This window comes from Megalops cyprinoides, chromosome 10 (assembly GCF_013368585.1).
Source record: "Megalops cyprinoides isolate fMegCyp1 chromosome 10, fMegCyp1.pri, whole genome shotgun sequence".
Classification (NCBI taxonomy): domain Eukaryota; kingdom Metazoa; phylum Chordata; class Actinopteri; order Elopiformes; family Megalopidae; genus Megalops; species Megalops cyprinoides.
In genome coordinates, this window is record NC_050592.1 from 1,657,501 (window position 1) to 1,682,527 (window position 25,027).

Genomic DNA, 25,027 nt, shown 5'->3' on the forward strand with positions numbered 1-25,027 from the left:
AGCTGCAGCACCAGACTGTCTCTCTACAGAAACGATTTAACACAGGGTTTGAGCTAATCAGGAGATGCATCAATTCAGACATACCGTAAGTAGTGCTAATACAAGGCTTGGCTACATGGTGTTTCGAGAGAGGGACTGATGTACTTGCAGTCGATGAGATCAGAGAATGCCAATGAAAACAGGATGTAACAACATAGTCATGACTATAGCATCTCATTTACTGCAGAACATTGCCACAGCCTTACCGAAACGTTCCTGCAACATTGTCCTGTTGCTGCAACATTGGAGCAACGTGGGAAGAGCGTTATGTGCCAACAGGGGTGTTAGGAAATGAGTCGGACGCTGTGGCCAGTTAGGAAAGGGCTCACACAGCGACATGCTGTCAGTGGCAGGAGGCTGAAATTTGGAAGAGGCTGACCTCACTCTCTCCCCCCACCTGTGTCCCGTGCAGTGATCGCCCTGCAGTCCCCCTGGCAGGTGGAGGTGATGGAGAAGGGTGAAGTGAGATTCTGGCTGCAGACGGAGTCTCTGAGTGCCTCTGCGGAACTGCACCTCATCCTGAACGACAGGGAGATCTCCAGTACCCCTGTGAGGAGCCAGCCGTCGTCACAGAGCGTCTTTAAACATGATATCAGAATATGCTCTGAATAGGATTATCAAATTATTAATAACGGATATGTTTTTACTAGTGCAGATGTTGACATCACTACATTTGTAGGAATTGTTCCAAACACTGTGTGTGTGTGTGTGTGTGTGTGTGTGTGTATGGGTGTGTGTGTGTGCATGTGTGTGTGTGTGCGCGCGCGTGTGTGTGTGTGTGTACGGGGGCGTGTTTGAGTTTGTGTGTCTGAATTCAGTCTTTTTCCTAGAATTTCCATATTTTGCCCTCCTATTTACTTTTTCTGTTTATCTTTCTTGAGCAATGCTAAAAGGACTAATTATAGTTCATGGAAATGTATTGCATTTCAGTGCAATGTGAGTCTGTACAGAATCAAACATGAGCACATCCATGGGGCAATATTACTTCTATCGGCTTTACCAAATTCACTTCACCTTCTCTCTTCCAAATTCACCTCTCTTCAGAAGTCACTTCCACATACGCAAATGCCAGTGCGTCAGCCCCAGCCTGTCAAAACACGTCCTGCACAATCCCTTCTAAACCCGACAGCTCAGCGGCCTAACCGCTGTCTGAGATCTGCACAGCTGTACGGAGTGACCTTTACAGCAGCACCCAAAGCCGGCGGCAGCTTTGCTCAGTGTGACTGTTTGGACGCAGGCCCGCAAGATTAACTTCAACAAGGCCGAGGGGCTGGTGGAGATCCTGTTCCAGGAGCTGTCACAGGCCGATGAGGGATCGTACACTGCCCAGCTGAGGGACGGACGGGCCAAGAACCAGTTCACCCTGGTGTTCGTGGACGAGAGTAAGGCCAGCTTCAGCCCTAAAGGCACTGCAAATTGCGCTACACAACCTCAGAGCAGACAGCGCAGTACAGCTCTTTTTTATCTCTGTATAGCAAAGGGTCTTGCCAGCACTTGGGTTTTCTTTTATACCGTTTTTACAGCACATTAATTCAGCTGTGCTCATTTACATGGCCATAGCAGTTGGATAATGTATCCCCTGATCTTTCTTGTAGTTCGTCATTGTGAACCTGGGTCCTGTGAGGGTGCTTGCAGGCTGCACTGTGCAGATCATTAGGCAGAGTGTTTTGTTCAGAGGTACAGCTTTGGGGGTGAAACCTATTACCCTCTGGGCTGGAGTCCAGAACTCCAGTTTCTGTGCTCGCTTGCTTCCTCGGACGTGTGGTCACCCATTCTTTAGGCGTGTCAGTGAGGTAAGGTGTTCTGCAGCTCTTGCTGAACTGTGCGTCTGTCTCTGGCAGAGTTCCGGCAGACACTGGCCAAGTCTCTGGCCAACAGGGCGGACTGGAAGAGAAAGGCAGGTGAGCAACACCACGGTCACTGACACTGACTGTGGATCCAACAATCCCGTGCTTGGGGGCGGAGCCTCACGGCCAGCGATCGAACAAGGCCATGGTCCAGGGGACAGCTACTGAAGGGGGAAAAAGTGTTCCCTCTCCACAGTGTTTGCATTTACAGTCATGACAGAATGAGTCCTCACGCGCAGGAGAGGGGAGAATGTGTGTGTGTATCCCACTACAGCCACACCTGAGCAGGTATCCCACCACAACCACACCTGAGCAGGTATCCCACCACAACCACACCCAAGCAGATCGGAGAATTCAAATCCTTCTCATAGGCCATTTCATCACCAATGATGAGACTTTTTCCCACCCAATCAGGTCACAGCTCCACAGGTGCATTTCATTCTTATTAGTCAGCGCAGTGAGGTCCCCTCCTAGTTCTACAGATCTACAGCTTTTATTCAGTGTTCCGCCGGTCCTTGAACATATTTTCACCCTGGAACGTCATGGAAAAGTCATTAAAAATTGACAATATAAAAAATAGATAAAGATAATAACCTTTCAAACCACTCATATCTCTCTAAGGTAAATATGTAAAGTAAATAAAGCGAGGTGGTGGATTAATATAGACACTTTTGGTGTTTTCCCAGGACCACATTTCCTGGAGTTCTTGTCTTGGACAGTGACAGAGGAGTGTCACTTAATATTCAAATGCAAGGTAAACAGAGCTGTTCTTCACATCAACACGTGTGTGTATGCACCTCAACGTAATGTGTATGTGGTGTGTATGCATATATATATATATATATATATATATATATATATAGAGAGAGAGAGAGAGATTTATATTACTTCTTAACTCATATAGTTGACAGAGATGTCTTCAAATTAAGAAGGTTTTGTACTGTTATAAAAATTCCTAAAAGGTGAAATTGCATGAAATTATTTTTTTTCAGAATTACAACATCCAGTATTAGATAATTATTACACAGTACTCAGAAACAGACTTCAGTAAGTGAGTAGGTGGCACTGAGTGAAGTTTCAGTAGCCTGTGGAGGGGCACTGGCTAAGCATCGCTGCCTTAACTGTCCTCTACTGTTAGCGGGATGCTCCTCCATCTCTGTGTGTCCTCTACTGTTAGCGGGATGCTCCTCCATCTCTGTGTGTCCTCTACTGTTAGCGGGATGCTCCTCCATCTCTGTGTGTCCTCTACTGTTAGCGGGATGCTCCTCCATCTCTGTGTGTCCTCTACTGTTAGCGGGATGCTCCTCCATCTCTGTGTGTCCTCTACTGTTAGCGGGATGCTCCTCCATCACTGTGTGTCCTCTACTGTTAGCGGGATGCTCCTCCATCTCTGTGTGTCCTCTACTGTTAGCGGGATGCTCCTCCATCTCTGTGTGTCCTCTACTGTTAGCGGGATGCTCCTCCATCACTGTGTGTACCCTACTGTTAGCGGGATGCTCCTCCATCTCTGTGTGTCCTCTACTGTTAGCGGGATGCTCCTCCATCTCTGTGTGTCCTCTACTGTTAGCGGGATGCTCCCCTCTCTGTCTGCAGGTGACCAATGTGAGCAAGGACAGCAAACTGAAGTGGTTCAAGGATGGAGCGGAGATCACACAGGCGGTGTACGACCAGCAGTCCGGAGTCAGCACTTACACAGTGGAACAGGTGCTCACTGCTGTCAGGCTAATGCCACTGCATGCTATCAGATATCACTGTATGCTATCTGTAATACTCCTCAAACACAGAGAAAGGCCAAAGGACACACAATGAATCTGAGTCAGGAATCACAGACATGAATATGTATGATCCTTCATAATCTTTGTGTGTGTATGTCAGTGGTTTTGTGTGTGTGTGTGTGTGTGGGGGGGGGGGGGGGGGGGGGGTCATAACCATTTTGACAATGCTACAAGAGTAGTGCAGGGAATTTTATTCTGTTGATTGATTTCCTTGATAATTACCATCATTTGAAAAGGCCCCTCTATAAACTAGAGGACATTGGGTAGGATTAAAAACAATAAAAAGCATACATGACATTAAAAGTCAAATCTTTTTAATATTTCATTTATTTGAAAAATCATTTTAATTTCATTTATTTTAAAAATCAGAGAGGAACGATAAGATAAATTTCTAAGAATAATAAACACCAAGTGCAATAAAACTGTCAGTTAAAATCTGAACAGGCCAATGCTGGGCAACAGTGACCCCTACCTTTATCCCCTGCTCACTGCATGCTGAAATGATTACAAAACACCAAAGGCCAAGGCTGAGAGTGTAATCATGGAGGCCACAGAGGCCACCTCTAGCTGTGGCTGGAAATGCAGGGTGTGTTTCCCGCATTGTTTGAAGGCAGGCCTGTGTGCTTCCTCTCTGTGTGCAGGTGACGAAGAAGGAAGCGGGGGTGTACCGAGCCGTGGTGTCCGACAGCAGGGGAGAGGACGTGACCACGCTGGAGCTACTGGACAATGGTAATAGAAGATGCTCCAGCCAGGCAGCATCATTTCCACCACATGGCCCCACCAATCAATGTCACACCCCTAGCATGCCCCAACCAATCAGTACTATGCCCACAAAATGGACAAACACATCAGCACTAAACTCCCCACTCAGTCAGCACCACATTCCCAATATGGCGCCGTGACCATAACATGGACCAACCAATCAACACCATGCTTCGAACAAGGCTCAACCAATCAACACCACCACCACAACATAGCCCAGACACAACACGAACCAGCCAATAAGCACTTCAACCGCAATAAAGTTCAGCCATTAAATAAGCAGGAGGATAAACCACATTGCGATTGAAATGACTTTTACAGATTGTACAGAAATTGTACGGATTTTTTTCCTTTGTTCACAAATTTTGCTGAAAATAATCCTTATTCTCCTTTTTTGCAGAGTTTGAAAAGGTTCAACAGCATTTGAGCAAGCAGTGTGGTATGTACATAGAGAGATCATTAATGTCCATTTATTAGTCCCATATCTAGATATCAACCATAACCCTACAGAAAGATGAGACTGTTAAAAGATTACATACTTCAGCCCTACTCTGCTAGAAACCCACTGAGACTGGCTCAGCTACAGTATATAGGCATTCTCCAGTTAAATCATTCCAGTGCTCTGACCTCTGATCTGAGAGTCTTGCCAGGATGTCGTTCATGCATGAGCGATGCATTTTGTGCTGGTTTCTTCACGCTTTGGTGCAGGCGTCAGCGCTGCTGGTGACAGACGAGGCCGTGAGAAGGGAGCCCTGACCCTTGCTGGAGCTTTGTGCTGTATGCACAAAGACAAAGCACAACTGTTCCCATTTCACACTCCTCTGTGATCCATCCCCCAACTCCCGAGACTTATCTCCCCATCCTAACACAACAGATCTTACACCCCCACACCCCCACTCTGCGTTACTACATTACACAGCTGTGATTTTAGAGAGTGATAGAAGCATCCTCAGACACCATGTCCTCCCCCACACTCCCCACTCCCTCCCTCTGTCTCTCTCTCCCCCCTCAGCTCTGTCAGCTGGTCCTATGGAGATACAGTGCACTGCCGAGGGCTTTAAGCTCTACTGCTCTTTGAAGTACTATCTGAGCTACATGAAAACCGCTTGGTTCTTCAAGTGAGTGTCTTCCGTGCCAGCTCCGCCCACAAAGAGGGGGATTATGGGGGGATTCATGGCTGACAGTGGGAGTTCTGATATTCTGCAGCGAGATCATCACATGGGTGATGACTGTATCGTCCATGGGGTCAATGTGTGTTACGTTACATTCTTAATTGAATCATGTTGGGCTGCTGGCTTAATCAGGCCTTTTCTAATACTTTCCTGTGTCAGCTCAAACTTACTGTTTACCATTCGGTTCAGGCTGAATTGTATCTTTTGCCTTTAAATTTCAAATCTATGCCAAAATTTGCATCCATGTGCTATCCAGAAATCCCAGAAGTAGCTGAAAGGGTGACTTAAATTTTGTGTAGAAAACGTATCCCTCTTTCAAAAAAGCCTGAAATGTTACCTATTTATATTTTATTACTGCTGTTATTTAGTTTCAGCTTAGATCCTCATGGAAGATTCTGAAATGCACACGGTCCTCTGAGGATCCCCTCAGCAATAAGCTCGGGGTTTTACATCAGGGAATAACAGAACAGTGCTTTTAGAAGTGTGTGGATAAGACTTCAAAAAAAGAAAAAAAAAAAACAAACTACATCTGAATGACAAGCATTAGATCATCTGAAGAAATGAAATTTGAGTTTTTTGGACATGTGCCAATTATGTGCCAGTTAAGAGTATCATTAGTATCATTATGATTACCATAAAAAAGGCAAAGCTTATTTTGAGGGAAAAAAGCATGCTTACTGTGAAATATGGCAGGGGGTCTATTATGTTTTGTGGTTGTTTCACATCTATGAGTCTCAGAGCCTTTGTTAAGATAGAGGAAGCTATGACATGACTTTTCTGGGCCAAAGACATGGTTCCCTCTTAAAACGGACATTCCAGCAGCGATCTAAAGTGTTTGTCCAAATCCAGAAAGAAACGGTTAACCAAGCACAATTTCAGTGTTCACAACTGGCCATCTCTGTTTAACACCCCCATGTAACATTTGTGGCTCAAATTCAAGGAAGCAGTTCACAAATGAAAACCAAATGGTGTGAGGAAGTTACAGCAGCTCTGCCAGGGGAAATGACCAAAAATCCCCCCGAGAAGTGCCAGAAACACATAAAAGCCCACAGAAAGCAAAGCTGTGCTACGGGATTGTGAAGAAATGTTTTCTGGAATAATGAAATATATTGTCTGATCATGATATTAAGATCATGTTTTCCCTGCTAATATTCAATCATGTGTATACATTTATTCAGATTTCTAAGGCACACGTTTTAGGAAAGTATAAAAGACTTTATTAATGAATGAATTAATTAATGAAGCTCTGGGTTTTGTAATGAGTTCCCTGCCTCTCACCTCACCCTCACTCCCCCATTCCCCCCCTATACCCCGCCCCCCCACGGGTCTGTGTGCCAGGGAGAAGAGGATTGACCAGGAGGAAAGGACGAAGGTGGGCAGCAGCATACAGAAGGTGTGGATCGAGATCTTTAACCCCACAGAGAATGACAAAGGGAAGTACTCTCTGGAGATGTTCGACGGGCAAGAGACGCACAGGCGAACACTGGACCTGTCTGGACAAGGTAATACCACAAAGGGTCCAACTCATGTCTCATAATACCCTTACATACTTTACATACCTTAACTGCAAGAGCATTATAAAACACTAGTCTTGTGCGGCAAAGTACTACACTTGTCTTTGAAGATCCGCACATGTTACGGGCGATGCTGTCCACTAAAACACCTTTGCACTGTTGCATTGTGGGCCTCAGAAGGTTAATGGGAAGTGCTTACGTCCTGTTTTGTCATAAATGAGATGTAGCTCAGATTGCATTTCAAATACAGGATGTGAACTGAGTATAGACGCTGTTTTTGGGCTGAATTTGGATGTTTTTTAAGATCTTTTTGTTGTTCTCTTAAAAGCTTTTGCAGATGCATTGCTGGAGTACCAGAGGCTGAAGTAAGTGAAGCACTTTGCGATTGAGGGTGTGGCTGGTGAGGTGTGATGTGTAAGAAGACCCATCACTGGACTGTGTTTCTCAGTCTAATAAAAAACGACATACGCAATAATGAAGAACAGTTCAGTTTATGGCTAACCGTGTAAGCTAGAGTAAGCTATTTTTGTAAACGGAGTTATACCATGTAAAAACTGACTGACTGATTGTCTTAAATATTCACAACACTACATACTGTGGTTTTGTACACTCTGTTTGAAAGAGAAAATGTATAAACTGTGAGTGCAGTCTTTGATTGTGTAGCACTTATGAAAAGTGCTTACATTCCCGTGCCCTACCAACCATCCTGTGTCCATAGCAACACATTTGCATTGTCCAATCACAGTGTAATTACATGTGACGCAAGTAGACAGGACCAGGCTGAGCTTATGGTAATGGGGAAATCCATAAATTTATCCAAATTTCCCTTTACAGAATCCTAACAATTGTTTCTAGAAAAAAGTGTTATTTTGTTCTAAAATGTTGCTTCCTTTTTCCCTTTTCCCCCCCTCTGCCTCTGTCTGCCCACGCTTCAGGCAAGTGGCTCTGGCAGAAAGAAGTAAGTTTCACCGTGTCATTCGCACATATCTCTGTATTTCCACACACTGAGATTACCATGGTGCTTCAGCGCATCCTGCAGGAGAACTGAAACCCTCTTTCCCGTTTCAGACAGAGCAAGAGTTACCAAGGGCCTCCCGGATGTGGTGGCAATCATGGAAAACAAGGTGCGATACAGTGTGTGGCTGTATCCTTTCATTCTGTCTGGCTCTTTTATTTCGCTTTGTTTAGTCCACTGCACACATGGAGCTCACTGCAGTTTTCAGAGCCACACCCTGTGGTTTTCAGAGCCTTCTCAGGGGCAGCGCTGTTGGTTTCCTGTGTAGGTTCCCCCAGTCATTTACCTGCACTGGGCTATGTGTGTTACGCCCTTTATAGACTCGACTGTACAGAACATTTATGGGTGTTTGTTGATGTCTGGGCAGTAACAGCTGGTGTCATTTGAGATTTGCTTTAGAGACCCTTATAGAGAGACTGACATGCACCCCCCCCCCCCCCTTCTTATCGCAGTCTCTGTGCCTCACCTGCTTTGCGGACGGAGACCCAGCACCTGAGATGTTCTGGCTGAAAAACGAGCGGGAGTTAGCTTCCTCCAACCAGTACAGCATCACCCACGACCACAAGTGCACCACGCTGACCATCAACAACGTCACTACCGAGGACTCGGGCAATTACAGCGTCTTCGTTCGCAACAAGTACGGCGGCCAGACCGTCAACGTGACGGTGAGCGTGTACAAGCACGGCGAGAAGCCCCCGTCCAACGCTGTGGAGCTGTAGTGGGAGGAGCTCTCTGAGGGCCACGCCCTCATGGCCACACCCTCAAGGCCATGCCCTCAGGGTCACGCAGGCAGCACCACTGGAGACTGGAGGATATGTAGTAGGAAATAGACAGAATTAGATGAAAGCAAGCTTAATGAAGCCACTTTGTGTGCCTTTGTATTATTATATTTAATAGTCAAAAGCAGGTTATTAAAAGCAGTATGTTGGAGATAAGCGAGAGGATTCATAAATTCAAAAGGTATGGATAATCCAAACGGTATTAGTGATGACATTGTAAGCTTCAACATCTGAATGTATTACATTTTATTCCTACACTATCACTCTGTGTTATTATTACTATTGCATCTTCATTACATACTGATTGAGTCATAGTGTAAACACAGTACCATAGGGAACCATTGCCCAAGCATCAATTGACTCTCTAAATAAATTGTTAAAAGCATTGCATTGTGACATTAAAAACAAAATCCAGTCAAAACTCCAAACAGTCACTAAATAAGTCAGCCCAGAGTTATGATCAAAAATTTTCCTCAAAGTTTTTTTTTTTTTCCTGAATTTATTCCCTAAAATACAACTCGCGTGGGAGCCGTTTACACATGCTGCTTTCGTGTGTAAGACCAGGATAATTAAAGGATTAGACAGCTGACTTAAGGCAAGGCCTGCAGCAGAATTCAGCCTGTAGAACGAGTTTTTTTCCCCGAGATGATGAATGAGAATTACACGCCTTTTCCATTGTACTACCCTTGTTAGAAAGTCCAATTAGCCTTTTGTGTTATCTTTCATTTGAAATGTCATATCCTCTGTGTTCTGTGAGGAGATTACATGGTCAGCACGACATGCAGACTTTGCTTTTCTCTATTACTGCAATTTATGCAGTTTCCAGAGTAATAGGCAAGCTAATTCCATTGTAAATCACCTCCTGGATCACTGGTCCATAACCTTCTCTCTGTCTGTCATTTTTCTTCATATAGCGGATAACCTTGCCTGTGTGCTGCTAATAAAGCTATTAGTTCTGAAAGGCTTAAAGAATTTTTTATCTGCCTTATCTTCTCTATTCTTCCTTTTTCTGTGATATTTGTCAGCTGAACATAGCAGCTGTAAGTGGATGTCTGTGATACTTATTTGCTGCGCTTAATGCGGTTAATGAAAGTGTCAGGGAGGTTCTCTTTTCATTATGCAACCCGGGTGCGTTTCTGCAGGGCTGAAGGCAAACAGTCCATAAGTCCTGCCCACTGTGTCATTCACCCATTCCCCAGTTAAACAGTGGAGTAGTTTTTACCACCGTTTCTGTGGCGAGTGTTTGTCCAAGCCAGGGCTACTTGCAAAGGATGGATGAAATATAGAAGGTGCTGGAAATGTATAGGAGGAACTACAATGGAGGTGTGTGTGAATTCACCAGTGCTTCACTACAGCTGCAGATTGCAGTGTATACCTCTCCTTGTCTATCATATTTACCTTACAGTACATTACATCACATTGCATTACATTCATTTGCCTTACAGTAAATTACATTAATTTGTATTACAGCACATTACATTCATTTGCCTTATACTAGCACTATTGATTTATGCCAGTTGCACTTGGTTTCTTGTAAAAAGTTGCATGCCAGTATTCATGTACCATTTTCACCTGAGTAAATACACTTTGGTCATCACTCAAATTCACATTTTAATCTGGATATAACATAGGTGTAATATCCCAAACCTGTTTCACTGTACCCATATTTTAATTTTTTCCCCATTTGAGTGAATTTACATGGCTTTAATGATTGAATTTAAACATTTTTATGACCTGTCTAATGGAAATGGCCATTGTGTGTATAAAGAAAGTTAGTAGATTTCATAAAGTGCTAGGCCTGTGTGTTTCTTAACAGACATCAGTATGAAATATGTCCTGACCGGACTAAGTGTACAGTAAGACTAATGTAATCAATTGCATTTTACACAAAATTATCCCACTTTTTGAACCCTATCTTGGTGATTGTTGTACACAGCAATTATAAGCAGTGCACCAAGATAAACTGGCTGATTTTGAGCAAGACCTTGAGTTACAATGAATGGAGTTTGTCAGACCAGCATAATTTTGAAAACTTCTGTATATAATACATTTATATATTTATATACATGTATATGTCTGCTCCCTCCTCCTCCTCCTGGTTCCTGTCACCTGCAACCTTCTTGCTGCCGGACTGAATCCCCAGCGATGGTGGTGTACTTCAGTGCAGCCACAGGCCCCAGACAGGCACACCAGAGTCCTGTAAAACTTAGCAGGGGGCCTAATTAACGAAAAGAATGCACTCAAGGACACTGCCGCCAACGAGCCCGCTCAGCTTACCTCATTAAAATATCTGTGCAGTTACAGTTTAGGACAAGGCACTGCGGCCTGCAAATGATGCAAGAGCGGCCACCAAACAAAGGTGTGAGGGAGAGAGGGAGGGCGTTGGCTGGAAACCAGAGGGCAGGACAGGGATCGTGTGATCGGCACCATGGAAACACTAATGAGAGCACAGGACGACCCGGCTCGCTTCCCCACGGAGCGCGGATTGTGTATCCGATTATTTTAAAGTGCAGCCCGCGGGAGGCAGAGTTCCTCGCACGAACCCCAATGGCCTTTTCAGCTCAGCTCACAACAATAACCGCCGGGACCGGTTAGGGAGAGAGAGAGGTTACCTTCCCCTGCGAATGCACACCACCTGCATTGCGTCGCTGACACTCAGGCGGAGCGGGTCATACAAACAGACCCTGTGTAAGGGACCTCAGGGCTGAGCAAACACAGGGGACAGTGCAGAGTCCACGTTAATGATTAGGCGAAAGTGGGGTGCAGGGCCGGTATAAGTAACCGCGGCGGACCCCCGGGATCTCTCTACATTGCGCTGAGCTTCTACCAAGCCGTAACCCCTCCCCGGTGTCGCCACTTTGGTGAAGGAGCGACCGCGACCACAACAGCAGACATGGCGTTCAGCGGGACCTGGCAGGTGTACGCGCAGGAGAACTACGAGGAGTTCCTCAGAGCCATCTGTGAGTACCGGCACCCTGCACCTCCGACACCTCCACCCACACAGCGCCTCACCCAGCGCTGCATCTCAGCCTGCCAGCCTGAATAAGAACACTGCAGGACGTGACTCAGATGTGGCATGGAAATTATGACGGGTCTGAACCAACAGGGAAGTAAAGCGTGAAAAAAGCCGATATGATCATATTTCTGACTGCGGATCTGCTGCTGAGCAGGAAGCACAGGGGAATTCTGTTTAAGTGCAAAGTCGAAAATTCTGCTGACCTGAAACCGAGTTGGTGCTGCTTCTTCCCATTCAAAGCATCTATTTGTTTCTGAATAGGCCAAAATGAGGCAGAGTTGCATAAGTTATAAAAGAAATGGAGGGGAAACCGCTTTTAATTTATACTTGATTTTAAAGATTTATAGATCAGTCCTTAAACTGAATTATCATGTTTAATTCAAAACTCAATTTCCAGTGGCAAATAATCCTCAAAGCTGCATCTACATTTCAGTCGATAAAAGCCTTTGGAATCGCCTGGGTTCACCAGATAAATACTGTTTCTCAAGGCTTTCTCACACTGGCAGTTATAAAACATTTTAAGTGTCACAAGAAATGCTGCTTGTTCAATAAAATTGAAGTTGCAGTTTTACTTTGAAAGAAGAATATAAGTTGTGGTGGGTGGTCTGTAAAAAATTCCTGTCAAAATGTCTGTCAAAGAGAGGCTTTTAACTACCAGAGCAGAACAGAAAGTCCCATGATTACAGCGCTTGTGTGTCAATCAAGGAAACTGAGTGTTCACAGGCCTGTTAAAGACACTGTGGAATTGAATGTTATTGGGTCAGCAGAAAATTCCCCTTCCTCGTTTGTTTATGAATAGTTCATTTGCTGTGCATGTATAAAAAGAGAATTGAAAAAAACATGCAAACAGACTTTTGATTCTGCCTCTGCCTCATTGTTCCAAAGCATTTAAATATTTGTAAAATTAGTTTTTCTTAAGACATTAAACCATGGTCTGAACTCACTGTGGTCATTAAATACTCAATGGTACATATCATAAAGAGTAGGTGGTTCCCTGGTGGCTTGGTCAATAATAATGGCTTGGCCAGTCTCCGTCAGCCCCCTGATCATCTCAACGTGGTCATCTGGTCATCCCAATATTTAAATGGCTAAAATAATCTTCTCCCTCTCCACCACAGCTGTGTGGACAGCGGGTTCTTTGTGGATCAGAGATGGTTGAGGTGTGTCATTCCCTTCACTGTAAAGCACACTGGGAACCTTGAAAAGCACCAAACAAACACAGTCAACTACAAATCAGCTCATTAAGAAAGGGTGGTGATTCCTCCAATCAGTGAAGGGATTCCACCAATGCCCCTTGCTCTGCAATCAGGAGGATCAGATGTGGATCTCATCTCAAAGGTAGAGAGAGACAGTGGGGAAAATCCTTGTCTAGGGGAGAGTACTGCAGTTACGCCATATGGCAAGAGCACAGAATGGAGTCTGTCTCCATGGTGACTGGTAACTCAGCCTCTCTGTGCTTCCTTGTCAACAGCTCTGCCCGAGGACGTCATTAAGATGGCCAAGGATGTGAAGCCTGTGACGGAGATCCAACAGAACGGCAACGACTTTGTCATCACCTCCAAGACCCCCCGCCAGTCCGTCACAAACTCCTTCACCATTGGCAAGGAGGCTGACATCACCACCATGGATGGCAAGAAGCTCAAGGTAGCATTCCTCTACAGCTAGCTGGATAGAACATATGCACCTATTTCTTTTGTGTTCAAAAGAATACCATATATTCTTTTTATATTTTCATTGTATTTAAAAAGATATTTATTATATTAAAACAACAGTGAGATATTAGAGAGTGACCAATTGTCCTGCTTCCTCTTTACATTTTTCCTTTAACTTTGAGTATTGAGTATTTAGAGTGTTCTTAAAATGAATATTTTACCAATGGGGACAGAGGCAGAATTCACTCATTCAGCATGCTCTGATGTTACCCTGGTCACTGCTGTGCAGGTCCTTTATGTTCTCACTGTCTCCTCTACTTCACAGTGCACCGTCAGGATGGAGGGGGGGAAGATGATCTGCCAGACGGACAAGTTCACCCACATCCAGGAGATCCAGGGGGAGGAGATGGTGGAGGTCAGAGAGAGCCAGAGAACTGCTGCACTTTTTTACCAGTTATATCTCAGAGCTATGTACTGTATATGTTCAGTGCCAGATACATCGGTTTGTCTCAGATGATCTCATCAAGTGTATTTTAATCCTTTAATTTAATTGGAGGATGGAAGGAATAGGTCAAGCTTGTGATTAACTGGGCTAGAAAAAGTAGCTTTTTAGTAGCTAAAAAGACATCAGTCATACCTTCTACCTTATGCTGACATTACCTATATTACCACACTTTAGTTAAACATGTAACTACTATGTAATTCAAAGAAAGTGATTCTTAACTACTACACAGTTTCACATAATTACATACGTTTCTTAAACATGTGGAAGCTTAGGGCTGAATGGTGGTTAGGGTTGATTTGTGGTTAGACTTAGGGATGTGGGAAAGTTTGTTGACTTACAGTGAGGGGTAGAGCTGAGGTTGGATTTAGGGTCAAGCTGAGGAGGAGGGCCATTCATGTTCAGATAAAAAGTCACTACATACACAATTTTTCTCCGCTAATTACAACATTGCCATTTTGGTATAAGGTCAACTCAGCATAAAGTATTAACAAATACTTGAAGGGCATATTTGCCAAGGTTTAGATACAGCTGTGTCCATTCACCCTGCAGTGGCTTGTGTTGTACTGTATCAGCCTACCATGGCTGTAGGCGTGGCTGTGGACAAGGCAGTGCTGTTTCCTGTTCCTGGACTGTCTCACTTCTGTCTCCCTTTGCCTTTTAGAAGCTCACCGTGGGCTCAACAACTCTCATCAGGAGAAGCAAGAAGGTCTAACATCCCACCAGCAGAGGGAGCTGGCTGGCTGCTGGGGACATGTTATTGGCTATTTAAATAAACCTGTCATTTGACACACAGAAACATTACAGTTTGTGTTTTACTTATAATAGGGGGTGTCACTCTAATATAAATAGAAATGTTATTACAAATCACGGTTTTAACGAGGTTTTAAACCTTGTAAACATCAGCATATCGGCGACCTGCATACATTGTACAGTTCCATGAATTTCCCTCAATTATGTAGTAATACACGACTCTATCCATCACAATCACTGATTAAAGATGTAGATAGAAATCACTCTCTATAGAAGCCCAGACTGCCTCTCACTCTGTCGGTTATTTTAATATTAATTTCTATTACATGATAAATACCTGTATGGCCCTAAATTGCATACACTGTGACAGTAAATCAACATATAGGACGCAACCATAAATATACAAAACATTCACATCTTCAGCTTAGTGTGGATTGTTTTGGACAGTGGCAGTGGCCACAGTTGCTACACGAAGTCACAGATTCCAAGGAACATCGTAGGAACATCACGCATCGGCATTGTCCTGCGTTTGGCGCCGAAGTGCGCGCTCTCTCCGGGTCTGCGCGCCATTTTCCTGCGTGCGGCGCGGCCGTGCGCGCTCTCGCCGGGCCTGCGCGTCGCCGGGCCGTTAGTAGCGGAGGTTTACAGCGTTTGTTTCAGTAGCGACGGTGCTCGCGCAGATAGCCACGCTAACGCTACCTTAGCTAATTAGCAGCAAGTGAACAATTCCGCGATGGCCAGGTATCTGCGCCCTCCCAACACCTCTCTTTTCATCAGGAATATCTCGGACGAGTCCAGGTACGCAGCCCCGACTCCTGTAACGTAACATAAAATCCGTTGTTGGGTTGTTTCGGAAGTGTGATCCTGAAACAAATCGCCCAAGCTTTAGTGAGTAGCTAGCTTAGCTAGCCTCTGCCAGGCCCTGAATGCGTAGCGAGGGCTTGTGTATTCAGAAATGCATCCTTGCCAGAACGTACCTAGCTAACTGGTAAATTACATCGTTAATTTATTTATGAGATCGATAATCTTGCTTGTACCTGTGTTTCCAAAATATGTGTAGTGAACCATCTCTAGGGCTTGTTAGCGATCTACTGGTAACAGTAAATTACCTGGAAGGTTAGCTAGCGTGGCATGCTGCAAGGGAAACGGCTAACCCTATTAGCACTAACGATAGGTAGTCTGGCTGGGTAACTTACACTAAAGAAATGGTAAAAATATATTTTTTAATATGATGGCTAACGTTAGTAGTTGGCGGTCAGTGCTTTAATAGTTTCAGAGATAACTTCATCTAAATTCTGACATTAGCACCTCTGCAAACACTAGTGTGGTAGGCCAGGAAGCTAGATAGCCGGTAATACTGTAAACAGGATTAATTAGCTACAACAGCTTTAGCTAACTCGACCTAACTATGTCGCTATTATGGAATTTATTGTGAATGCTAATTAGTTAAATTGCATTTAGTGAATGGGCACCAGATAGATAACGTTACCAAAGTTAAGTAGCTATTGTTACCCAGACAGACGGGGACTTTATTCCGTCACAACCCGCCAATTTTCACTTTCCTTGAAGCTAACTTGCTACCCAGCGAGCTAATAATTCTAGACTACGATACATGGTATGCTAGCAGGTTAGCTAAATGACCAACGGGCTCGTCGTGCTCTGAGTTTTTCTGTATTTGGCTTGTAGTGCAGGGCTGGCATACCCTTCTAAATTTAGCCCTGATATTTGAGACGGTATGTTGTCAGGACAGTGCATGATGTGCAGCGAGTCTGGTTACATGCTGACCTCACAATGCCTGCAAACGGTGGACAGATAGACTGTACTGTACACCTATAGGACTTGGCTAGCTGGCTAAGTTAACCTAATGTATAATGTTACAGTTACATTTAGTTATACGACAGAATTCTAGCAAGGAGTGCTCACCACGTTCACACTTTACCCTTGCTGTCTTATATTAAAAACACGCAAGAAACGTGCACAGTCTGGGTGAACATGCATACCTAGTAATCAGTACAGTAACGCCAAAATATCAGCCAGAGCTCAGTAACAGTGGCTCTTGTGTTGTGTGGAGGTAAACCAAGGTGCCTTCATAATGAGCCACTTAATGTTAAGGGTTACACCCAGAACAGAGCGCAGACGGGATAACGATTCATTAAAATGTCCTGTGGTAGGACACAAGTACCTGCTGATTATTAATGGACTGAATGGGGTTTCAATTACACATTCACTTCCAACTCCTCCAAAGGCATTGCCTTAAAGAAGTTTTACCTTGTAGGGTGTGGTATTTCTCTTCAGAAGGTAAAACAAGTGTTATGATTGATATTGTCAAAGTGTATCATTTTTTCATAAGAAGAATAGAGTTATTGTTCATTTGATATTATGTAGTTTCCCCTCATTTCTGTTGAATGTCTGGGTCTCCCTTTGTCCCTGTCTTGCTATATCACTGAAAGCTTTTTTTATTACAATGCCTTACTGAAATTCTCTATTGAAGTGATGCACTGAACACTGTGAAACGGTGAGATTGTGTTTCGATGTGTGAGATGCACCTATATCAGGCACCAGGTACCACCTAGTATTATGCAATAGTTTGGGATGAGTGGGTGGGAGTGGTGCTTCTTCACATAAGTTACAATAAGGTACTGTAACTAAAGCTTCAATGGCTGTTAAATGATCTTTAGTCTTTAATACTTTGTCTTATATAGGCAGGAAAACACATAAATACATAAAGTGAGTGTATGCAGGTGTGTGTGTGTGTGTGTGTAAAATGTCATTTGACAATGGTGTGTTAAGGTTCAGCATTATATGGATTTCAGGAATAAGTATTTGATATAGCTGGGTTCCCAATAAAACTGACACTGGCTTACAGAGGGCTTCTTGTGGGCCAGTAGAATGAATGTCCTATCGTTTCACGATGCTTTAGGCCTGAGGATTTGCGGCGTGAGTTTGGTCGTTATGGGCCTATAGTAGATGTCTACATTCCAGTTGACTTCTATACACGCCGAGCAAGAGGATTTGCATACATTCAATATCCTTTATTCACAACTGTGAGAACTGAGTTTTTTTATTTTTAAATTTGCCTGTTTAAGCTGGTAGAATCACTGTGTTGGGGTTGGTTGGCATTTGAAATGTCAATCTTTGAATAAATGTGTAAGTATATAGACTGAAGGTATGGGTTGCTTTTTAAATTGAATCTTTAATTTTTAACAAATGCATACAGTATTAATGATTACAGCTGCTGTGTTGTCACAAAAAAGTAGTTTAAAAACTTTCGAAATTTGTCTCCTAACTAAATATTTCTTCTGTTGTTGCCCCAGACAATGTAAAGGCATACAGTTCTGGAGACCCCCACAAAGTTTAAAGGCTGGTGTGGTGTAGAGTAGAGCCAAAGGCCGTAAGGATTTCAGGCTGCAAGAAACAGAGAGGGAAAGGGTGAAAATAAAGAGAATTAAAGCTCGAAGAGACAAAGAGGAGAAAGAGAGACCAAGGTGGGCGTCACGACTTCCGTATGTCTGCAAAAGAGAGAGGAAAAGCAGAAAGAGAGAGTTCCTCTGGAAAGCACTTAAAGAGCTTAAAGGTCAAGATGAAGGTGAAAGTCAAGCATGTTAAAGGTAACAAACTTAATTTTTGTATCCTACCAAAACAATTTATGCACACTATGCATTTACGTTCTTGAAAGCCAGTCTGTCTGTATTTTAAACTTTGGAGCTTACATTTATGAAGTAAAAATTAACATTTCTGTACCTTTAATTAGTGCGTGTTTTGTACGTATTGTACATTTTGTTTTGTTTTCATAAGTTCAAAAGGTATTGAAGGTAATTGAGTGTAAATTAAAGGGCACATGTGTTTTTGTACACATACTTCCTTATCTTTAATCTCCTGAAGAACCGTCATGTTTTAGTTGCTCACTGTGATCTGTAAGCCTGTTTCCATTGAGCAGCGTTATGCTGCGAGTCAGAATGGCTCCGTGTAAATGTTTGGAAACAATATGCGGCTGGCAGATGCTGGAGTGTCTCTGTGGTCAGAAGTATGCCACTGTCTCCCCTCCCCCTCCCCTGAAGCCCAAAGTTAAAGTGAAAAGCCTTAACAGCTCAGCACGTTTGAGGACGTCCGCGATGCCGAGGACGCCCTTCACAACCTGGACAGGAAGTGGGTGTGTGGCCGGCAGATTGAGATCCAGTTTGCCCAGGGAGACAGAAAGAGTAAGGATGCGGCGACTTTTACACACACACGCACGCACACGCGCATACACACGCGCGCGCACGCACACACACGTACATGCACACGCGCGCACACACGCACATGCACACGCACAAACACACACACACACGTACATGCACACGCACACACACACACGTACATACACGCGCGCGCACACACACACGTACATACACACATTGTTGGTTGTTTTGTTGTCATATATTCATGGGACCCATGTCTTTGTCCAAACTGGCTTTTATGCTGCTTGTTTTGATCTGTAATTCCTCTCTTAAATCACTGAAATTACACACATCACCCTCAGCGATGTTCCTGCCCTCGGAGTGTCTCTCAGTGCCTCGCTAGCTTCCGCTGAGGAATTGCCCCGTCGTGCCTGCTTTGTTTGACTCCGCCCCCTCCGCCCACAGCACCCAGTCAGATGAAGTGTAAGGAGCGGCGCTCCCCACGCAGCTTCTCTCGCTATGACGACTACGAGCGTGACGCCCGCCGCCGGCGCTCCCGCAGCCGCAGCTACGAGCGCCGCAGGTCCCGCAGCCCCTCGTACGAGCGCCGGCCCCGCAGGTCCGACAGCCCCAGAGAGTAAGGAGCCGCCCCCGCTTCGGGACCCTGGGCTCGAGCCTCGCTTTGGGGCCGGGGGTTCCAGCCTCATGGCCCTGTAAGGCTGGCACCAGCTCTGTGGAACCACCTCCAACCAGCCATTACTCGCTTCTGTGGAATGATTACAGTCACTTGAGCAGGTTTTCTGGGAAACTCCATTTTATCTGTTTATCCCAGAGAGTCCTTGAGTAGATAAAACGAGTGTTAGAACCACTTTTATCCCACAGCCAATCAGACAGGCACTTTTACAGCCAATCAGACAGGCAGACTGCAAAGGGCAGTTATGAGATCTGCATCTGTAGCGTAGCATGTGTCGCAGCGTGAGTGAGTTAGCATGTGTCGCAGCGTGACGGATGGCTCCGGCTGGCAGGACCCTGTGATCCCGCCGCACCAGGAGGCACAGTGGTGATGTGATGATGTTCCTCCGCTCCCTACAGCTCCCGCGGCCGTTCCTATGGACGACACCGAAGAAGTAGAAGCCACGAGAACGACAGGTAGGCTGCGACCCCCACGGTGGAGCGGTTCCGTGTCGGAGGCCGCTGATTCAAGAGGATCGGGCACATGTCACATCTTGAAAAGCACTCTACCAGAGTCTGTCTCGGCAGCAGAGTAATTGGCATTCTTCCTCTCTTGGTACAAATCAGCCCCAGAGCTGCTGAATCAAACAGGGGTCAGGCTCAGGTCAGGCGCGGGTCAGACACTGTGCTCTCACACGCTCTTCCTTTTATGTAAGACATGGCTGTCCCCTTTAATGGACTTCCTGGAAAAGCTGTGGGTTTGACCCAGCAAAATAAGTTGCTTTGAATAGCTTTGAATTCTGAATCCAGCAATCCAGTACCTTAGAAACACTTATTCACAGAAGGTGTTTTGTAATAGGCTTTGAGACCTTCTGACTAGCCAGTGGGATTACAAGGGCTGTATAGGTTACCTCAGGCAACTGCATTAAGTGGTGGTGTGAGAACATTGCAAAGCACTTTGGGTAGTGTAGTTTTGATTTGGAGTGCAATTGCTTTAAATGGGCTAGGTTGTAAATTGGTGTACTTCATTGTCAGTTAGGAATTACGCTTTTGGTCAGCAGGAAGACCATTGTCGGCAGGTAGGCCAGTCCCTTCCTGCAAGCCAGGACAGCACGGAATGCCTTCTGCACCAAGTCCTGTCCTCTGTAACTTGCACGCAGCTATGGATGAATATGAGCTATGAGTATCTTATCCATGTGATGTCAGACATGCACCTAATATAATCCATACTCAGTGAGTCGGCTGAGCGTCCAGGACACCCGGCGTTGCACTCCTGGGCATTCCTGCAGTTAATCGCAGGAGCTGAACAACATTGCTGATTGTGAGTCTGTCCTGAGAGCAGTGCTGGCAGCAGGCTTTGGGGGGGATTCTCCGCTGCTGAGAGGTATGGTTTGAGGAGGGCATGAAGGCCTCAGTCATCAGTTCCTGTAAACCTCAGAGACCGAATTTCTGTGCATGCTCAGAACCCTGCGAGCCTGCAGGCAAAGTACTGTGAACACCACACTGGATGTGTTACCACAGCAACGCCTCCAGACCTCCATAAATGGTATGCCAGGGAAGTGTGAAACTGTCATCAGAGCTACTGAGGACACAAGATCTTGACCAATCAAAATCAAGGTCTCCCGGATCTTCCATTTAATTAAAACAAGAACTACTCTTTGACTGGTAATATGTTAATTCATTAATACCCGCTGGCGTAAGCAGTTGTGGTCAGGAAGCGGATGGGCTGTCAGGCAGGGCAGATGACTGCATGTGCTGTGCGTTTAGGGTAACATCCGAACCTCCTCTGTGATTAAGAGCTGGGGGTTGGGGGGGGCCGGTGGACACAGTCCACCTGTGCGTGTTATGCAGTGTGTTTGCTGTGGAACGTTTTGGCTGTGCGTAGGTTCTGAGCTCTGTGTGCACCCCTCCCTACAGGTACAGGGCCCCACAGCGAGAGCACCACAGGCCACACCACGGGCCCGCCTCCCGGAGCCGGTCCAACTCCCCGTCCCCGTCCCGCTCCCGCTCCAAACCCCGCAGCAAGAAGGAGGCCAGGGCCAAGTCCCGCTCGCGCTCCAAATCCCTGAGCCCCCCGGCCGAGGACTTCCACCTGCCGTCTGGCTCCCGCGAGCCACAGGACTCCCACACACACTCGCCCTCCCGGTCCCGATCCCGCTCCCTCTCCCGGTCCCGGTCGCGCTCCAGATCCTGGGCTGGCCGCAAATCAGGGGGGCACTAAACACAACCCCCTCAACTAGCCGGACGATTCTGTAACCCTGCAACACCACACAGATTCTGTTTTACACATTAAAAACCAGTTTACCATTAGCAGCTTCACAGACTTTCAGATTCACCATTTGTTTTGGAGGTTACTGGAGTTCATCTGGTGGTGGAGGTTCTGTTAGGCTTTTCAGTGACGGTGGGCGGCAGAGCAGTAACCTGAATTTGGGACTGGCCTCGTTTGGAGGAAGAGCTGTCACTGTTCGGAGGCTGTCAAGCCAGCCCCTTGTTTTTGTTTTTAAATGAGGATGAAAAGCGAAAACTTACTGTATGTTCAGGCGGTACCAGCTGATGGTCCCTTGTGGCAGCCTTTTTTTAAAGCTAAGTTGTATTGTAATTTGTAAGTGCTGTTGATTTGTTGATTGCTTTGCCTGTTCTGCTTTTGATTTCAGAAGTTTCAGAACTGCTGCTCTGTTGGCAGCACAGGGTTAACGGTCATACCCCGCCTGAAGTATTAAGACAAGCATTTCAGGAGCGGACATCTCCCATCTCACATCAATATGTAGTATAGACTTTCTGTTGCGTAACTTCAACAATGAAAACTTAACTGTAGCCTCTAGGACGTTTTGATCTTTTGTGTGGAAAACATTAATTGTATATGGCTACTTGTTTTTTAATGCAGGTTTCCTGTTGTACTTACTGACGTGTGGCATTTTTCCTTATATAACAGGAAAATGACTTTCTTTTTCTGTGATATGTAATGGGACTGCTTGTTTTGGGAGTTCCTCTGTGTCAGTGCAGAACCAGTCTTCCACTTGAAAAGTTTATTTGTATTTTCTAAAATATATGACAGGTATTTGTTCAAGTGTATTCACTTAAGTATTGTTATTTTCCCGTGTATAATCTCATTGAAATAATACTCTGAAAAGTTTGGCATCAGATGTATTCAGTGCAGCTCAACATGCAACTCTCTTCAGCCGTTTTGTACATCACATTTGGGGAACAATATTTTTCACAGGTTTGTTCCATTTGTAATAAATGTGCAGTACTGTTTCAAATGGCATTGTTTGTTTTATCTATATTTTCCACCATTAGTTACTGATTCTCTGTACAGTGTAAACTTGGCGTTTCTTTATGGAAGTAAAATCCATCGCATTGTGAACATGTGCGGTTTATGAAACTGCTTCTCGCAGCTCTTCACTAAATATCACCCTTATCAGTTTGAAAATGTGTGCTTCCAAGCTGTTATCAGGTTTACTTTTTCAGCTTCTTAATCTTGTGTTGACTTGCTTCATTGCTCTTAACCAAACTGTAACGTTTGTATGTTATTACTTTCAGTAAAGTTTTGCCTGATGATTCATCTGACATTTTTTCTTAAAACTAAGCAGAATGTGCTTTACTGTGATGAGCAGGCCAGTCAGTCTGTTGAGAGCGAGAAGTATAGATGAGTGTTTTTGAAAAACGGGGGCATTATTTGGCAGCGTCTTCATTTAGCTTTCACAAATAGTGCTATTTTGACATGCAGTAATTAATACGCCCAGAAATGGTTTTACTCTACGTTGAGGTTTATATAATTACATGTACACTATACTGTATGCATTTGTTTTGTCAAGTTACCTCATCATACGATGAAAGTTATGAATCCAAACAGAAAAATTAAATATAGATGGAAGTGAGGCCAGGGTGTAGATTCTCATTCCCCTTCCTTGAGCACTACTGCAGTGAGAAGGCAGTGTGAGATGGACTGTTATGGGACTTTTCATTTCAAAACTTGCCCGTTGTCTGTTAATAGCATCAGAACATGATCTCAGAGAGTATAACGCTACAGTAGTGAATGTCTTGATGCTGAGACATGTTATTGATATCTTTGAATAGATTGTGGTGGGATTATGACAGTAAGATGTAAGAAGTGGACCTATAGCTGAGTGATGCAACTGTGTGTTGTTCACATGCATATACGCAAACTGAAAGCCAAAATAAGGATGGCCTCAGTGCTAATAGCACATTTTCTTGGGTTTGCTTCCTCTTGGCATCCATCCGCGCTCCTTCACCCCTCGGCTTTGATGCTGATGACATTCGGTCCGTCGTCCCTGCAGTGATCAGTAAAGGCAGGTTATGTAGATTTCATCACACAGTAATGTCCATTTACAATGTTTACCATAGCACATTCTTTTTAAATGTATTTTAAACACACATTGACAATTCTGGCAGAAAGTTAGGCTCAGCTGCTCTACGTCGTAACGCTTCTGTTCTTCAGCACGGTGGAGGATCCAAAGCAGACCTTTATGTAACGAGTCGCCTGGGCGACATGCGTGAGTGAGAACCTGCATCCTCCCGACTGAGCTGCACCTGCTGCTGCGATCCATGAACATGCGCCATCACCAGGCGCAACAGGAAGAGCACCAACCATCACCGACAAACTCACAAACAAAACCAAAAAAACGAAAGTGGAGATGAGGACGAGGGTGCGGGGGCGGTCAGGTGCTGCTCGATCACGTCAGCCAGGGCCAGCTCTGCCATCCAAACCAACCACATCCAGGAAGGAAATGAGAGGCATGTGGTGCAACAGCATTCTATAAACACTTTTGTCTGGAAGTAGCCGAACAATACAACATTGTCTTTCACCGGATGCTGTGAACCAGTGCACAGTGCATCTCACACGGTGGCATGAAAAGTTGCAAACAGGACACCACTAACCACATGAACAAGTGTCAGTGCTGAGCACAGTGCAATCAAATATGTGGCTATACTTACTGACGTAAGTGTAAAGCAATACGTACAACTTACAGACTTATCTTTCCAAACACTATGCTAATACATAGTACACACATGCAACTAGACGTCCTTATAACCAATATGATTTGAATAACTGCACTGATCAACCTTCCAAAACACAATAAAACAAACTTGGTCATTCAGACTTACTGTTACACTTGACCTCTGTCATGGCCAATGCAAACATGTAGTCTTCCTGTGCTGATACCAGCCGTCGTGATACAAAATGTGCTACTAACTCACAGCGACTATTGTGAACAGTGCATCCATTTTTCTCACACTAATCCAGTAGCGAGACTCGCTTACCGTGTTTCACACAGACAGCGTGCAGTCAGAGTGTTGCTTACGTGCAGAATTGAGGCACTCACAATGGAAATGAGAAACGCACACAGAGG

The 25,027-nt window shown here is 44.9% G+C and overlaps 3 protein-coding genes across 3 annotated transcripts in view; all 3 read left to right on the forward strand.

Moving 5' to 3' along the window:
• The window catches only part of myom3 (myomesin 3), a 48,636-nt gene extending 38,802 nt beyond the window's left edge, over positions 1-9,834 (forward strand). Inside the window, exons 25-37 of the mRNA XM_036539338.1 lie at positions 452-588; positions 1,277-1,421; positions 1,881-1,940; positions 2,573-2,640; positions 3,480-3,590; positions 4,303-4,390; positions 4,824-4,862; positions 5,436-5,541; positions 6,934-7,097; positions 7,438-7,474; positions 8,045-8,067; positions 8,178-8,233; positions 8,577-9,834. Coding sequence (XP_036395231.1) covers positions 452-588; positions 1,277-1,421; positions 1,881-1,940; positions 2,573-2,640; positions 3,480-3,590; positions 4,303-4,390; positions 4,824-4,862; positions 5,436-5,541; positions 6,934-7,097; positions 7,438-7,474; positions 8,045-8,067; positions 8,178-8,233; positions 8,577-8,843 — 1,301 coding nt within the window. The 3' untranslated portion in view covers positions 8,844-9,834. The remainder of the gene's footprint in view (positions 1-451; positions 589-1,276; positions 1,422-1,880; positions 1,941-2,572; positions 2,641-3,479; positions 3,591-4,302; positions 4,391-4,823; positions 4,863-5,435; positions 5,542-6,933; positions 7,098-7,437; positions 7,475-8,044; positions 8,068-8,177; positions 8,234-8,576) is intronic.
• A 1,859-nt stretch (positions 9,835-11,693) lies between these two features.
• fabp10a (fatty acid binding protein 10a, liver basic) lies at positions 11,694-14,874 on the forward strand. Its single transcript, XM_036539070.1, has 4 exons — positions 11,694-11,863; positions 13,391-13,563; positions 13,897-13,986; positions 14,738-14,874. Exons 1-4 carry the CDS (start codon positions 11,797-11,799, stop codon positions 14,786-14,788), a joined length of 381 nt encoding a protein of 126 aa, XP_036394963.1. The 5' UTR covers positions 11,694-11,796; the 3' UTR covers positions 14,789-14,874.
• Positions 14,875-15,436: 562 nt separating this feature from the next.
• On the forward strand, positions 15,437-23,098 carry srsf10a (serine and arginine rich splicing factor 10a). The gene is made up of 6 exons (XM_036539182.1): positions 15,437-15,624; positions 17,747-17,851; positions 18,922-19,025; positions 19,449-19,620; positions 20,076-20,132; positions 21,573-23,098. The coding sequence occupies exons 1-6, from the start codon at positions 15,560-15,562 to the stop codon at positions 21,874-21,876; spliced, it is 807 nt and encodes a 268-aa protein (XP_036395075.1). The 5' UTR covers positions 15,437-15,559; the 3' UTR covers positions 21,877-23,098.
• The last annotated feature ends 1,929 nt before the right edge of the window (positions 23,099-25,027 follow it).

What these genes read in the sequence shown, in the direction of transcription:
- fabp10a (XM_036539070.1), top strand. Translation starts at nt 11,797, where the DNA reads ATGGCGTTCAGCGGGACCTGGCAGGTGTACGCGCAGGAGAACTACGAG. An exon ending in GGAGTTCCTCAGAGCCATCT is followed by an intron (nt 11,864 to 13,390) that starts GTGAGTACCGGC and finishes CCTTGTCAACAG; the next exon opens with CTCTGCCCGAGGACGTCATT. An exon ending in TGGATGGCAAGAAGCTCAAG is followed by an intron (nt 13,564 to 13,896) that starts GTAGCATTCCTC and finishes TCTACTTCACAG; the next exon opens with TGCACCGTCAGGATGGAGGG.
- srsf10a (XM_036539182.1), top strand. Translation starts at nt 15,560, where the DNA reads ATGGCCAGGTATCTGCGCCCTCCCAACACCTCTCTTTTCATCAGGAAT. An exon ending in AGAGGATTTGCATACATTCA is followed by an intron (nt 17,852 to 18,921) that starts ATATCCTTTATT and finishes ACAGCTCAGCAC; the next exon opens with GTTTGAGGACGTCCGCGATG. An exon ending in TGCCCAGGGAGACAGAAAGA is followed by an intron (nt 19,026 to 19,448) that starts GTAAGGATGCGG and finishes CTCCGCCCACAG; the next exon opens with CACCCAGTCAGATGAAGTGT.